Below are 14,917 nucleotides of genomic sequence, written 5' to 3'. Positions count from 1 at the left end.
TTGGTTGCTGATTCACTACAGAAGCAGACTTTATAACCTAAAGAAGCTCAGCTGCTGATCTATGCTCTATTATTACTTTTCTACAATTCTACTTTTGCAGGAGGAAGAGTCTGCTCTTCTTGAACCATTATTAGGAAAAAGATAACCAGTGCTGGTCACTGAAAAGAATTTTAGGCATTTCAAAGAATTTTCCTCGCCTCCTGCTCCTGGTTTACGGTGTCAGATCATTATGGGATGTGACCCAACTCGCTGCAACTTGGGCGGGCTGGTTTACGGTGTCAAAGAATTTTCCTAATGCATCAAGATGGGGAACGAGATCCACTCCTTTTTAGTTGCAGACTGAACCATTCCAAATGGATGAGACCCAGAAGACGACGGTTGCATTTAGAAAATAGTCAAAGATTAAAAGAGACTGAAAGAGAAAGGGACCTTTGAATAGAAAAAAACTAAAATGTCGAAGATGTTTAAATAGCTAGCCCTTCCAATCTAGAAGCTACATTTTTTCTCTATAGTCAAGCAAGATGCACCATCTATTTAAGTAAAGATTGGACTGTTTGTTGATGTGCTGAACAGTCAAAACAAAATCCCTTGTGTTGTTCCACCTCTTGCTATGCAGCTCTACTCGTATGAGAACTCCATTGGCATGTTACAAAGTGCTCGCATTGTATTGCTTGCCACATCCATAAGCTGCAGATACTCATCCGCTCCATCAACTAGACACTGAATACACAATAGAACAGGAGTAAGAATATATTCCAATACAAAACAAGCAATGGATTTATTCCAGTTTCAATAAGAAAAAAGACATCTAGTTATTATTTTGTTCTCTCAAAGTAGTTCCATGTCCTTGGGGTGGTGTACCGTGTACATGGGCCAATGACCATGCTTGGGTCCTAATGAGAGGCCAAGTAGTTTGGTGATTACTTTTTCACAAAAAAGATAAACGGGTTCTAGTCTGATAGTGGCCACTTTGTGCAGTAAAGAAATGCCATAAGTTAGGACCATATCCAGTCCACCCCTCTCAATACCCGACAGCTGGGACCAACATTGGCCATTGGGTAATGGCCTTTAGTGAGCTGGGGCATACTTCAACTAAGCACAGCCTAACCTAAAATGGTGCTAATCGGTATGTTAAGTTTTTGTTAAAAATGTGCTAACCAGATTTGAAGTTTTATTAAAATCCTAAAATTTTTAATTTTTGCAAATTTGGAATTCCAACCAATTTAAACTGAACCCTGGTATTTATAGTACAATAATGCAAAGGGGCCATCACTTGGTGTAATAGTAAAAACTCGGGCTGGCAGGCTATGCTGAGAACTAACACATTGTGCAAACAAAATGCCAAAGGTACCGTATCCAGTATAACCCTCCCAAGACCCCAGATTGCTGGGACTTGGGACCAACATTGGGTAATGGCCTTTTTATTCAGCAAGGACAAAGGTCTTTAAAATTGAGACTTTAAACATTAATCAAGTAAACAACACAGACAAACAGATCAAGGATGGTAACCTTGTCTGCTTCAGCCAATCTCTTGCAGATTCTTGCCTTCTGTTCATCTGATATATCATTTGCTTCTACAATCACCTCAAACAACTGGCAGAACTACTACGTGTCACCAAAAATATTGATCTGATAGAAATAGACACCAATGGAGATAAAAGGCGCAAAAGAAAATAAGTGATAGAACCTGAGAAAGCATCTGAGAAACTGGATATCCCTCTGAAATTACATTACTGACTTCCTTGTTGGCCAACTCAAAATCACCACTTCTACATGATGCTAATAGAGCCTGAACAGCATCTTGTGGAATTACCTGGTAAATTGAGATCTCAGCAGTTAGGGGCACCAATAGAAAGAAGGTCATCAGGGAGGGGAGGGGGGCAGTTTTAAAAGGTATATACTGTATCCTTAACAACAGGAATGTTGCACTCTAACAATTAATGTTTTATGAAAAATTTTCAACGCAGCATTTTTATGCTTTCTTAATTGTATGGAACTGTTTAAATACTCGTTAAAATGCCAGGCTTAACACATAGACAGCAGTTATTCTACATTAGTTATAAAAAATAAAATCTCAAACCCCCTCTCTGCAGGAGGCCCAAGAGGGAAAAAAAAAAAGAGAGAAGGCATTCTTTCATTTCCTCTAGACAGGAATATTAGATATATTTATTTCTAAAAAAAAAGAGAGAGAACAAAACAATTCTTCAGGAAAACTTAAATGAGGATATGGAGAGGGAGCTGAAATATCAATTTACATACCCCAGATACACTAATTAGGTCCTTGGCAGAAATAGATGAACCAAATAAGCGAGCAGCTCCCTGAAATAATTCAAAACATTAATCCAATCATTTTTGCTAATTCAAATATGAGAATCCTTGGTCTGTTAAATATATATAGTTCAATTATTAATGGTTGTCAAGAAAAGAAAAGATATTTAAAAAGCCAATATTAAGGGGCAACTCAGTCTCAGTATCATACATGGTTTATTGTACAAAAACATGATCATGGGGCAACAGTCTCATTATCATCAGTTCAGAAAAAATACATAACAAATAATCACCCTCAGTGATGCAAATTCCCCTCAAGCTACGTATTTGGAATGTGGATATGGCACGGATGGCCAGCTTTGAAAATCTGAAGGGAATGGAGAGGGGAAAAATGAGAATTATCCGGACACCGCAGGGGCTGCACTATGCACCCTCTCCAGTGAGGGATCAGGCCTCCTATAGTCCCAGTAAGTCAGTGATGGGGAAGGAAGTCTAACAAAGGTTCAGACTTCCTTCCCAGAGAGAGACGATGGATTCAGGTATTGGGTCCCCCGTTTGGCTTATAGTGTTTTAAAAGGCATGGGAGGTTACGCCTGAAGGTACACCTCTAGGTGAGGCGCCCCCAAAATGCCCCGAGGCATATGCCAGAGGCGTTGATACCTCCGAGGTGTACGCCTCATATGCCTTTTTCATGAGAAGTGCTAGAGGTGTAATGCCTCATGTGCGTACACCTTATACAAAAAGACTGAAAAGAAAAGAAAAAAAGAAAAGAAAGGAAAGGAAAAGAAAAGAAAGGGAAAAGAAAGAAAAAGAAAGAAAGTGGAAGGGAAGGGAAGATAAGGGGAAAGAAGTCTGTGTAGCTCAATTTAGGTGTGCCAGGGGGTTCTTGCTCCACTCAGCATTGCCCAGAAAGTTGATGGATTGTTTGCAATCCATCTTAAGGAGGCTTATCCCTTCCTCTTCCTCCCCCCCCCCCCCTCTTTCTTCCTCATCCCCCTCCTCTTAAAGAGGCTTACGCCTCCTTGTGTTCAGGAGGCTTATGCCTCATGCCTCCAGGTAGTAGAACGCCTCGCATCATGCCTCGGCATTTTAAAACATTGTTTGGCTATGGGGCGCTTATTTATATAATTTCCCCCTTTAAAAGATAATTCTAGAATGTTCTTGGTGCTAGGTTGGTGCAGACGGTTCTGACCAAGTAACTTGGCTTGCGGTCTCAGGTTGAACTGGGCCAGCTCAGTCTAGATTCAAGTTGGACCAACTGGGTCTACGGTGGTTTGCAAGTTTACAATTATCAATAGTAGAAGTTCAGGACTGTTATCAGTCTTGAACCCTAATGGATTTCAGGATCGAAAATAAGAAGAAAGGTAAGAGGAAAGAAGAGGAAGAGGGAGGAGAAGCAGTAGAACACAAGAATTGAAAGGAGGAGCAGAAGCTTAATGTTCTGCCGCCGCCACTTTAATTAATATTTATAGGTTATGCTCATTACAAGGAAAGGACAGATCTGCCCTTAGTCTTTACATAACAAATAGAGCAAAAAATAAGACTGAAATAAATAACAACTGAAACAACTAAATGATCAATAGCTAACCCTAGGCAGACTAGAACATCTTCTACCCTACGAACACAGTGGGACTGTAGCTGTGGGGCCCACATCAGTGTTCTCTACACTCCCCCTCAAGTTGGGAATAAATGTTTATCATCCCCAACTTGGATAGATATGCCTCTAGCTTCTTCCGTGATACAGCTTTGGTGAGGATATCTGCCAGCTGCATGTTGGAGGTGATGTATGGGAGACACACTTCTTGTGATGAGACCCTTTCTCGTACAAAGTGTCGATCAACTTCAATATGTTTAGTCCTGTCATGCTGCACTGGGTTGTGTGCTATATTAATAGCCGCTTGATTATCACAATACAGCATCAGGGGCTTCTCATACTCAATACCCAACTCCTCAAGTGGTGATCTCAGCCAAAGAATTTCAGCCACTCCATTAGCCATTGACCTGTACTCAGCTTCAGCACTGGATCAGGAGACAACACTCTGTTTCTTACTCCTCCAAGAGACCAGGTTACCTCCCATAAGAGCACAATATCCAGAGGTAGACCTTCTGTCATCAACACTCCCAGCCCAATCGGCATCCGTATAGACTTCCACCTTCATGTGGTCATTGTTCTTGAACAGTATACCTCTACCCGGGCATCTCTTCAAGTATGCTACTATTCTTTCTGCTACTAGAAGGTGCGTGGTTCTAGGAGAATGCATGTACCGACTGGCAACACTAATGGCATAACTGATATCTGGCCGATGAGACACAGATATAGGAGCTTTCCCACTAACCACTGGAACATAACTTTGTCTTCAAGCAGCTCCCACTCTCTGCACTAATCCTGTGGTTCTGTTCAATGGGTGTATCTGCAGGTTTGACACCCAGCTTTCCAGTTTCAGCCAAGAGATCTAAAACATATTTCCTCTGAGAGACAAAGATCCCCTGTTTAGATCTAGCAACCTCAATACCCAAAAAATACCGTAATGTACCCAGATCTTTCACCTCAAATTCTTGATGAATGAGCTGTTTGAGGGACTCAATCTCATGGTTGTCATTTCCTGTCCCCACAATATCATCAACATATACTGCAAGTAGTGTCAGTGACGACTCCACCCTCTTGATGAACAGTGTATGATCTGACTGGGCCTGTACATAACCGAACTTCCCAAGGGCTAGTCTGAATCTGTCGAACCAAGCTCTAGGTGACTGCTTCAAACCATACAATGCCTTATTGAGCCGGCAGACCTTCTTACCTGCCTCTATATCATAGAATCCAGGAGGCAACTGCATGTAAACCTCTTCCTGCAAGTCCCCATTCAGGAAGGCATTCTTAACATCCATTTGGTACAAAGATCAAGTGTAGCCTGCTGCAAGAGATAATAGAACCCAAATGGTGGTCATCTTGGCTACCGGGGCAAATGTCTCCAAGTAATCTATACCATAAGTCTGAGTGAACCCTTTTGCAACTAGCCGAGCTTTGTACCTCTCAATGGAACCATCCGCATTGTGCTTCACAGTAAATACCCACCTGCATCCAACTGGTTTCTTTCCTTTGGGCAAGTCAACTAGCTCCCAGGTATTATTTTTCAACAGGGCATCCATTTCAACTTACATTGCACTTCTCCACTCCGGGACTGATAGGGCTTCTTGCACTGTTTTCGGAATAGGGACATCAGCAACGGAGGTGAGATAGGACCTATAGGAGGGAGATAGGCGATCATAGGACAAATTGGGAGATGCAGTGGGCTGTAGATGTGGTGCAATGCCGTTTTCCTTTACGGAGGGCAATGGGAAGGTCAAGGTCATCTGCAGAGGGTGAGGTAGCAACAATGGAAGGAGTCTCTGTGGGCCTTGGGACTGTAATATTTGGACTTGGAGCCGCAGAAGAGGTTGGAGCTGGCCGGGACTGCTGATGACCGAGATCAACCTGCCTGCATCGCGTGTGATAGACTCTCAACTCCTGATCCCTCTAACCACCCTCGCTACTGCAGCCCTCATCACCAACTGGAATAGGTAAGGGAACAGCCCCAAAAGTATTAACCCTGTCCTCACTGCACTCCCCCTGAAGAAAAGAACCCAAATCTCCACGCTCACTACTCTCCCCGTGAGGAGAGACCCGAGAATAGTAGGGTGTCTCCTCAAGAAAGTGACATCCATTGATACAAACTTCTTCCCTGAGACGGGATCATAACAACAATAACCCTTTTGAGTTTGTGCATAACCAAGAAAAATGCATTTGGAGGCCTTGGGTTCAAACTTGGAATTATGGGGACCGAGAAGCTGAACAAAATAGGTACAACCAAATGTCTTGAGGGGAATAGTGAACAACTCCTCATTGGGGTATAGAAGGGAAAAATGAGGTTTCATATCAAGAACCCGGGAAGGAATCCGATTAATAAGATATACCGCCGTAAGGATAGCATCACCCCAAAAGCGAATAGGGACATTGAAGGTAAACATAATACTTCTAGCCACCTCCAAGATGTGCCTATTCTTCCTTTCTGCAACCCCATTCTGTTGAGGTGTATGAGGGCAAGTGCTCTGGTGGATAACCCCATGATTAAGGAGGTACGATGCCAATGGCTTAGCAAAGTATTCCTTTGCATTATCAGATCTAAGCACTTTGATCCTGGCATCAAACTGGGTTAGGATCATTTGGTGGAAGTTTTGGGTCAGGGCAGGCACCTCATCTCGTGAACGCATAAGATAAACCCAAGAAAACCGGGTGTGGTCATCAACAAATAACAAAAAATACCTGTACCCACCCATAGAAGGAATGTGATATGGCCCCCAAACATCAGTATACACAATATCAAAAGAACTATTATTCCTTTTATTACTCAATGAATAAGAGTTTCTACAATGTTTAGCAAACTCACAACTTTCACACTTCAACTGAGATGACTCAACAGACTCAAACAAAGTAGGAAACAGACTCTTCAAGGACCGAAAAGATAAACGACCCAAACGGTTATGCCAAAGCATAACCGAACTCACAACCTGAGAAACAAGTAACTTCTTATCCACTGACTCTTCCCGACGAGAACTCTCCCCGAGCAGATAGATCCCATTCGTCTCACGGCCAGTCCCAATCACCTTCTTCGTCTCCAGGTCCTAAAAAACACATCGGTCAGGAAAGAAAGTTACTGAGCAGTTCAAATGTTTGGTAATACTACTAATGGAAAGGAGGTTAGTATCCAGTTTAGGAACATGCAAGACAGAGGACAAGGATATAGTATCCGACAGTTTGATGTCACCCTTGCCAGAAATAGGGACAAGAGAGCCATCAGCTATAGATACTTTATCCCTACCAGAAGATAAGTAATAAGTAGTAAACAAAGAGGGCAAGCTAGTCATATGGTCAGATGCACCTGAATCTATTACCCAACAAGGTTCAGTAGTACCTGGAGCGGAGGCATGGTAGGCTGAGGCTCGAGTACCTGAGTGTGCGAAGGCCGATGTGGCCAGGGCTGACGATGACTGTGGTAACTGAGCTGAACTGCCAACTTCCTTCTCCAATTGTATTAGAGCAGCTCGAACTGCAGCTAAGGTCTCTAATGGTGTGCCTCTTGTGCCAGATGAGGATGTTGAATCAGTAGTCATAGCCACATGAGCATTACCCTTTTTATTTCTCAACTTTGTCGGGACCGAATGTGGATGCAGCTTCCAACATGTTTCTTTTGTGTGTTTAGGTTTCTTGCAATGCTCACACACCACATCCCTTTTATCTTCCTTCTTTCTGTCCCTCTCTGAATCACCCTCTATTTTGGGTTTGACAGCTACCAAGGCAGGTGTAAGCACTGAGATTGCATCATGACTTTCCTCCTGATCTCTTCACTGTGCACTAAGGAGTATGCCTGAGAGAGGGTCACACTATCTCTGGTCAAAATCTGCTGCCTCACAATATCATATTCTGAATTCAGTCCTGCCAGGAACTCAAACACTCTGTTTGTCTCGATGTGCTTTCTATGTATCTGAGCATCTTTGGGACTCTCCCACTCAAGAGTCTCTAAGTGATCAATCTCATGCCACAGGGACTTCAAGGTAGAGAAGTAGACCGACACCGGTTTCTCTCCTTGTTTAAGGGAATTCACCTCACATTTCAATTCATATGCTCTAGCAACATTAAGGGGTTGGGAGTAAGTCTCTTTCATCACATTCCATATCTCCTTGGCTGTCTTTGCCCATAAGTAATTTCGACTGATATGGGGTTGCATAGAATTACAGAGCCATGTCATAACCAAGTAGTTTTCTTGGACCCACTTGGTATACATAGGGTCTCCCTTGGAAGGTTCTGCCACATCTCCCAAGAGATACCCTACTTTGCCCCTTCCCCCAATAACCATCATGGCTGATTGGGCCCATTCCAAATAGTTTGATCCATCAAACTTTACGGTTGTAATCTGAAAACCTGTCTCAAAACCACCACCATAACTGCTGTTCCCAAAACTGCCTTCTGCCAGATTCTTAAACTCCATTTCGGTCAAGAACCAGAAGTCTCAAAAATAGGGTTACTACAGTCAAAACCAGCACTAGGACTACCAACCACAATCACAAAATCAGTATAGAACCAATCTGTACTCACAGTAGATGTGCATGAAACATGTATAAAACTGATCTGAAATCAATAGCCACACACAACAGCAACAGTCCGAACTGTTTTCACCCCTTTAGAAGTGTTCGAAACCCCAAAAGAAAACTGAAAAACAGTTTGAAGAACAATCTGATATGCTGAAGCCAATTTGAAGTTTTAATCAGTCCTAAAAGCCGTACACTCCAGACAGTACCGTACGGATAAGGTTTGTATTAGGGTTAATATGAAACCCTAAAACTAATCAATGTTGAGGAGAACTATTAGGGTTTGCCGCAGGGATAAGATCACAAGGTTCAGTCCAATACTAGGGTTTGCCGCAAGGATAAGACAAAACCCTAGAGAATAGAGACAAAAACCCTAGAGTGGTTCGGCCACCCTTGCTGGATAGGTCCAACCTATCTTCTCTGATATTACTTCTCTCAGAAAATAAAAGACTTACAATAGGATGCAGTTCGCTGCCTACCAAGGTTACCCGAACCCTAGCCTTCGCTGATTCTTCCTGATCACCAACTCGCTGCAACTGTGGCACTTCTTCAAACAGCCGCTAATCCTCTGGAGATCTCCAAGAACCAGTCAACGAACTCTGCTTTCTCAGCTTCTAGCCTTAGATGGTTCTCATGTGGTCGGCTGGACTAGACTCACATGAGAAACCCTAGCTCTGATACCAAGTAGAAGTTCAGGACTATTATCAGTCTTGAACCCTAATGGATTTCAGGATCGAAAATAAGAAAGGTAAGAGGAAAGAAGAGGAAGAGGGAGGAGAAGCAGTAGAACACAAGAGTTGAAAGGAGGAGCAGAAGCTTAATGTTCTGCCGCCGCCACTTTAATTAATATTTATAGGTTATGCTCATTACAAGGAAAGGACAGATCTGCCCTTAGTCTTTACATAACAAATAGAGCAAAAAATAAGACTGAAATAAATAACAACTAAAACAACTAAATGACCAATAGCTAACCCTAGGCAGACTAGAACATCTTCTACCCTACGAACACAGTGGGACCGTAGCTGTGGGGCCCACATCAGTGTTCTCTACATCAATATTGTTCTGTAAATTATTTCGAGAGATAATCAAGGATTATGAAGTGCAGTTGTGAGCCAAGCAATTCAATATTCAATACATATAATGTAAATCTCCCATCTTGCTCCAACTAGAAATCCAGCAACCAAGAAATTCTTTCCTTGTTTAAAGCTTTAATAAATTCCTAACCACCAAGAAGTTTGTTTACAAAAAAGTTAAAGGCACAATCTTTTCACAAATAGGATATTTTCACAAAACTCAAGGTACCCTCCTCAAAAATGACATGAAATAAAATAAAATAATGATCCATATACTATGCTTCAATCAAATTTAGAGAAATACATGGTATAGGCAAATCTTTCCTTGATATTTTACTGTTTAAAGGACTTCTATGAGTGCAAAACCACAAGTATACCTGATCTCTTACATTCCCAAGAGTGGTGTAAAACTACCCCAGGCGGGCCCTTTGCATTAATTTGCCAATGGATGCTAAAATGTATAGAAAGGAATACTTTAATTATATATGCTATGTCTACATCTTTACATTCCGGATAATAGTTATTTATCAGAGCTCAATCCATAGTGCAGTAATTTCTCTGATAAGCAGGGAAAGTTGTATCAGGAGAAAGAAGATACAGAGTGCGTGAAAGAAAGGCTACAAAAGCTAAAATTCTTTACAACAGTAAATGTAGCCCCACTATAGAGGAAATCCTTCCCAACCCCTAATGCTTCACACTCATCAACCATATCTTTTGCCTCCTTTAAGCAGCCAAAGGGATAAGGTGATTACTTAGATGCAGCGATGTTGGCCATTAGATCATGCAGAGGAGAAAAATGACTTTTGTTTCTTGTCTATAATAACTGGATCAGTCACTACATCATGAAATTTATGCTTGACCTTAGAAGATGTAACGTGCTTAGATAAACCGTGGCAGTTATAACGGATCTTAAGCAAACTCTAAAGTTAATCTTCCCAGAAAACCTGTTCCATCTTCCGTGACAAGATTAGTACGATCTATTTAATTACAAATTGTTATGGTTGCAGATTACAAAAATCAGTAACCCGTTACAGCTGTAGTAGAACTATAGAAGCTATTCTATTTCCTTGTTTTTTCTTCATCCCTTCTAGCTATTCTACTACTTTTTTCATCAATAAACTAAGTGGTTAACCATTGACGAAAGTTATACATTTATTTTGACATGAAATTTGATTGTTCTAGATTGGTTTGTAATACTACAAATTTTGAAGACCTAGAAAAAAAATCATCGAAATGTCAAAATTTTCAAAATTTCTTGAAATCAAAACAAAATTCTGGTTTTCAAGTTCTATAAGTACAGCCTTCACAAAATCTGGTTTCTTGGGTTTCCACATTTTTTTTTAGATCTCAATCTTGGGTTTCCACATTTGAAAATTGATTTGAAACCAATGAAGAACTAAATGAATCCCTAATGTATAATTTGAATAAAGTATTTTATAAAAAAAAAGGCCATTAACCTACCTATCAAAAAAAAGGTCATTAACCTATGTTTAACCCAGTTACATGGTGTCTTGGACAGGTGGACTAGACAAAAACCCAAGTTTGGCATTTTTTTGCATGAATTAAGTATTTAATAATTCCTATAAATTGTTTATGTAGAAGCTTTGCCTGATAGAGATGGATCATATATCTTCTAAAGATCTATTGAAGGTAATCATCTTGCAAAAGAGTCCAATAGTATGAGAAGAAACAAGTCAACATTAATGCAAAATGTAACCTTGCATATTTCATCTCTATGAAAATAGAACACAAGTTTTTTGCTTTCATCAACCAGTATTTTCAATGGTCATTGTCTCAGATGATCGAACTGCTGACCCTGTGACCTGCACAGCTGACTGGTTCCTACTTCCTAGGTTTTGGACAATTTTGATCATTTCACTGGGAAAACTGCCTGGTAGAACCATGACCTACCACCCATACAACTTTCCAGGTCAATGTCCAGCTCAGTTTTTAAAACATTGTTATCAACTTAGGGTCACCAAATGATTAGAATAAAAGGTACCACAGGGACAACAATACTTCATCAAATATCAAGAAAGTTCATTCCACATCCACAATAGGGGAGAAACAAGTTACACAAGGAACATGGCTTAAAATGTCCCTAATTTCCCTAATATTTGCACGACATGTTTCCATTTCCATGGGTAGCGACATGAAATCTTACCGGAATTGACATATTCCCCAATGAATACTACCAACACTATGTGGAGTACAAGAAATAGTTTCCATGACATATTTCCATTTCCGCTTCCATGGGTAACAACATGAAATTTTACTGGAACCAACACGTTCCCCAATGAACACTACCAACACTATGTGGAGTATAAGAGATAGCATTATAACATAAGTTGGTGACAATATTGTAGATATGTTGAATAACAATGGTATTGCCCACCTAACTTACACAATTATCACTTTAAGCTAGTTCAACATTCATTTCAATCATCGAGTTAAGCATTAGTTTTTGTTTGTGTAATAAATTATTTGGTTGATCTATTACAACCATTTACATTTTCTATGGGTAACAACATGAAATTTTACTGGAACCAACACATTCCCCCAATGAACATTACCAGCACTATGTGGAGTATAAGCATAATGCTATCTCAGTATTGTAGATATGTTGAATAACAATGGTATTATTGCCCACCAAACTTACACAATTATCAATTTGAGCTAGCTCATATTCATTTCAAACATGGAGTTAAATATTAGTTTTTGTTTGTGTAATAAATTATTTGGTTGATCTATTACAACCATTTACATTTTCTATGAGCTTAAATTTTGGTTTAAATCATTCTATCATGAAGCTTTGAATCTTAAGGCTTCAGAATGTATTCATATGTCTATAATCTTAGTTTCTTAGCTTTGTTTAATGATTATAAGAACAAGACAATAATTTAAAAATGTGTACCTATGCTTCTTTTATCATTTCATAAAACACCATTCTATATTTTGTATATTTTGCAATGTTTCCACCATGTCTATAATTTTTACAATATTTCTGACATGTTTCTATATTTGGACGACCGACATCTCCACTAGCACTGGCACTGGCATTTTAAACCTTGGAAAGGAGTTGGATGACCTAAAGATTAGACTTTGGTTTGAAGTTTATCTTGACCAATGAAAAATATCAGGCACATGGTAATGGCTTAAAATCATAGGCATGAGATAAAATAATAGTGAACTTTTTAAGATACCTGCAAGTACGTTATGGCCCGACGAAGATCACCTTGAGAAATGCTACTCAAGGTTGAAAAAGCCTAAGCAAGAGCATGTATAAAGATGTTGAAGTTAACAGTATGTACCATGCAAAACCAGTTTAATGCTGAACCATTAAATTCACAATAAATAAATAAATAAAGCCACTAATTGGCACCTCTGAGTCCAGATTGAGACCTTCTTCTCTACAAATATGCACTATTCGACTACTCATGACATCTTCGGAGAGTGGCTTGAACCTAAACTTTGCACACCTGGAAGCAAGTGGCTCAATGATCCTAAATAAAAAGGAAGCATGTGAGTTATTTTCATTTTCTCTTTCCCTTGAACATCCTTTTTATAAGAAAAAGCCAAAAGCATAATTTTTTTATCAATATAAGCAAAAGCATAATTAGATTTTAATTGTATCACCAACTTTAAAAGAATAAAGAAAGAAGGAAAATGTAGCCTGGTTCTGACAACACCTCTCTCTCTCTCTCTCTGAATATCCTTGCATAATTTTTCACAGTAATAATAGGAGAACAGAGGAAGGAAGTAGGAAAGGCACCTGCTAATGTAGTTACAAATGAAGAAGAATCGTGTGACCTTAGAGTAGGTTTCCATAGTACGTCGCAAGGCATTCTGTATGACAAATATATATAAATACTACAACCATCACATTTTGTTTAGAAATGATTCAGCAAGCGGTTCTTAAGGATCATAAGAAGAATTTTGTACTCAACGTGCCTGAGCATCTTCTGTCATTGAGTCGGCTTCATCTAGGATTATGATCTTGTAGGGTGGGCAAGGATGACCCCTGAAGTCAACACAACAAAAGCATCCATATGAAATGAAAGAACAAACATAAGATAAAGGGAGCAAAAAGAAAGGGGGTATGATATAGCAATACCCTTGACGGCCACCAGAGCCTACAGCAACAGCTGCAAAATCTTTAATCTTAGTTCGTACTACGTTGATCCCACGGTCATCACTTGCATTTAGCTCCAGTACTCTAGACTTGTAAAGTTCAGGTCTGTGAAAGACTAATATAGTGAGTTATTTTTCAGACAAATTTGGCTAAAGAGTAAAGAAACACATCAAGTAGCTACAAATACATTGGTTTCAATTGTATAAATCTTGACCCTTATCTATTTCTTCTAGTGTATAGTCATAACATCCAAATGAACATCTGATGTAATCCCCATTTCCTCATTCCCTAGGCTATCATTAACCTCATCATTTTTCAATAAACTCTAACTTTCCCTTTTAACCAAACAACATAAGACCAAACATTCCTTTTCTCCTCTAGCCTATTAAGCTGGATGAGGATGACAAATCTGATAATTCTATCACTTGCAAGAGGGCAACCTTAGAAAGAGCACAACTATGCCCTAGCAAAGAATCCCAAATAGAAAATGAGAACTTCTCATGAAATATCTACCTACCCTATGATTCCTAAGAAGTTAAAAAATGAAAGAAATATGAAAGCGCCATTAGAAGAAAGCAGTATAACGGCATACCCAAATAACTCGTGAGCAATAGCGAGGGCAGTTGTTGTCTTGCCCGTCCCCGGAGGGCCATAGAAAAGCATGTGTGGGCACTGCAGCATAAGATTGGAAACCAAGAACATGATCAACACAGGCACAATTCAAGCAATATCTGGGCCAATAGAACTGATACTCACATTTGTAGTCTCGAGGGTATTGGTTAGAACCCGAACAACCTCATCCTGGTGAGCTACGTCCTTCACTTGCTTTGGTCGACTGTTAACCAAAGAAAACAGCAAAAAAAAAAAGAAAGAGATTCTTCATTTTTCTTCGTCAAACCTGAAATAGAAACAGAAGAAGCAACGATTGTTTAATGGAGAAACAAAGATAAGAGGATGATATTACTATTTCTCCACCCACGGCTGCGAGCTCGGAACTACAGGTGCCATCTCTCTCTCTCTCTCTCTCTCTCTCTCTGCGACTCTCCTTTCCCGCCTTATTAGAGGACTCCTGTGTAAAATTTGGCCATTTTGGTCCGTATATCATAAAGACCGTCTAGGAGAGGCAACTGTACACGTGGCAAGCAAGCATGAATTATTGGAGTGGTTCCAGAATTTATAAATTCAACGGTTCGGATGAACGGAAGCAATCTACCACATATAGACTGGACGGTCTTGATTTATGACTTATGGTACCATGGCCAAGTTGATGATTGGCTAAACTCAATCTAACCTGTTGATCAAGTGAGTTTTGGTTCGTTGA

The 14,917-nt window shown here is 40.0% G+C and overlaps 1 protein-coding gene across 2 annotated transcripts; it reads right to left on the bottom strand.

Annotated features, from left to right (window-relative positions):
• Window positions 1-403: 403 nt before the first annotated feature.
• On the bottom strand, window positions 404-14,686 carry EMB1968 (ATPase family associated with various cellular activities (AAA)). 2 transcript variants are annotated; one of them, XM_010270703.3, is made up of 12 exons: window positions 14,561-14,686; window positions 14,353-14,431; window positions 14,189-14,268; window positions 13,579-13,701; window positions 13,416-13,485; window positions 13,237-13,310; window positions 12,847-12,967; window positions 12,668-12,730; window positions 2,260-2,319; window positions 1,688-1,813; window positions 1,510-1,602; window positions 404-720 (listed from the first exon to the last, which is right to left on the bottom strand). In XM_010270703.3, the coding sequence occupies exons 1-12, from the start codon at window positions 14,602-14,604 to the stop codon at window positions 619-621; spliced, it is 1,035 nt and encodes a 344-aa protein (XP_010269005.1). In that variant the 5' UTR covers window positions 14,605-14,686; the 3' UTR covers window positions 404-618. The 2 variants fall into 2 exon arrangements, with proteins under 2 accessions (XP_010269005.1, XP_010269006.1); XM_010270704.3 differs by having other exon boundaries at window positions 1,510-1,593.
• Window positions 14,687-14,917: the final 231 nt, after the last annotated feature.

Source organism: Nelumbo nucifera, chromosome 1, assembly GCF_055504915.1.
Source record: "Nelumbo nucifera cultivar China Antique chromosome 1, China Antique-T2T, whole genome shotgun sequence".
In the NCBI taxonomy this organism is placed as follows: domain Eukaryota; kingdom Viridiplantae; phylum Streptophyta; class Magnoliopsida; order Proteales; family Nelumbonaceae; genus Nelumbo; species Nelumbo nucifera.
This window is presented reverse-complemented; position numbering and strand designations above follow the sequence as displayed.

Excerpts from the sequence above, each read along its gene's own strand:
- EMB1968 (XM_010270703.3), bottom strand. The coding sequence starts at position 14,604 with ATGGCACCTGTAGTTCCGAGCTCGCAGCCGTGGGTGGAGAAATA. Across the intron at positions 13,311-13,415 it reads CAATGACAGAAGATGCTCAG|AATGCCTTGCGACGTACTAT; the intron begins GCACGTTGAGTA and ends TTTGTCATACAG. Across the intron at positions 721-1,509 it reads GATTGGCTGAAGCAGACAAG|TGTCTAGTTGATGGAGCGGA; the intron begins GTTACCATCCTT and ends TTGTGTATTCAG.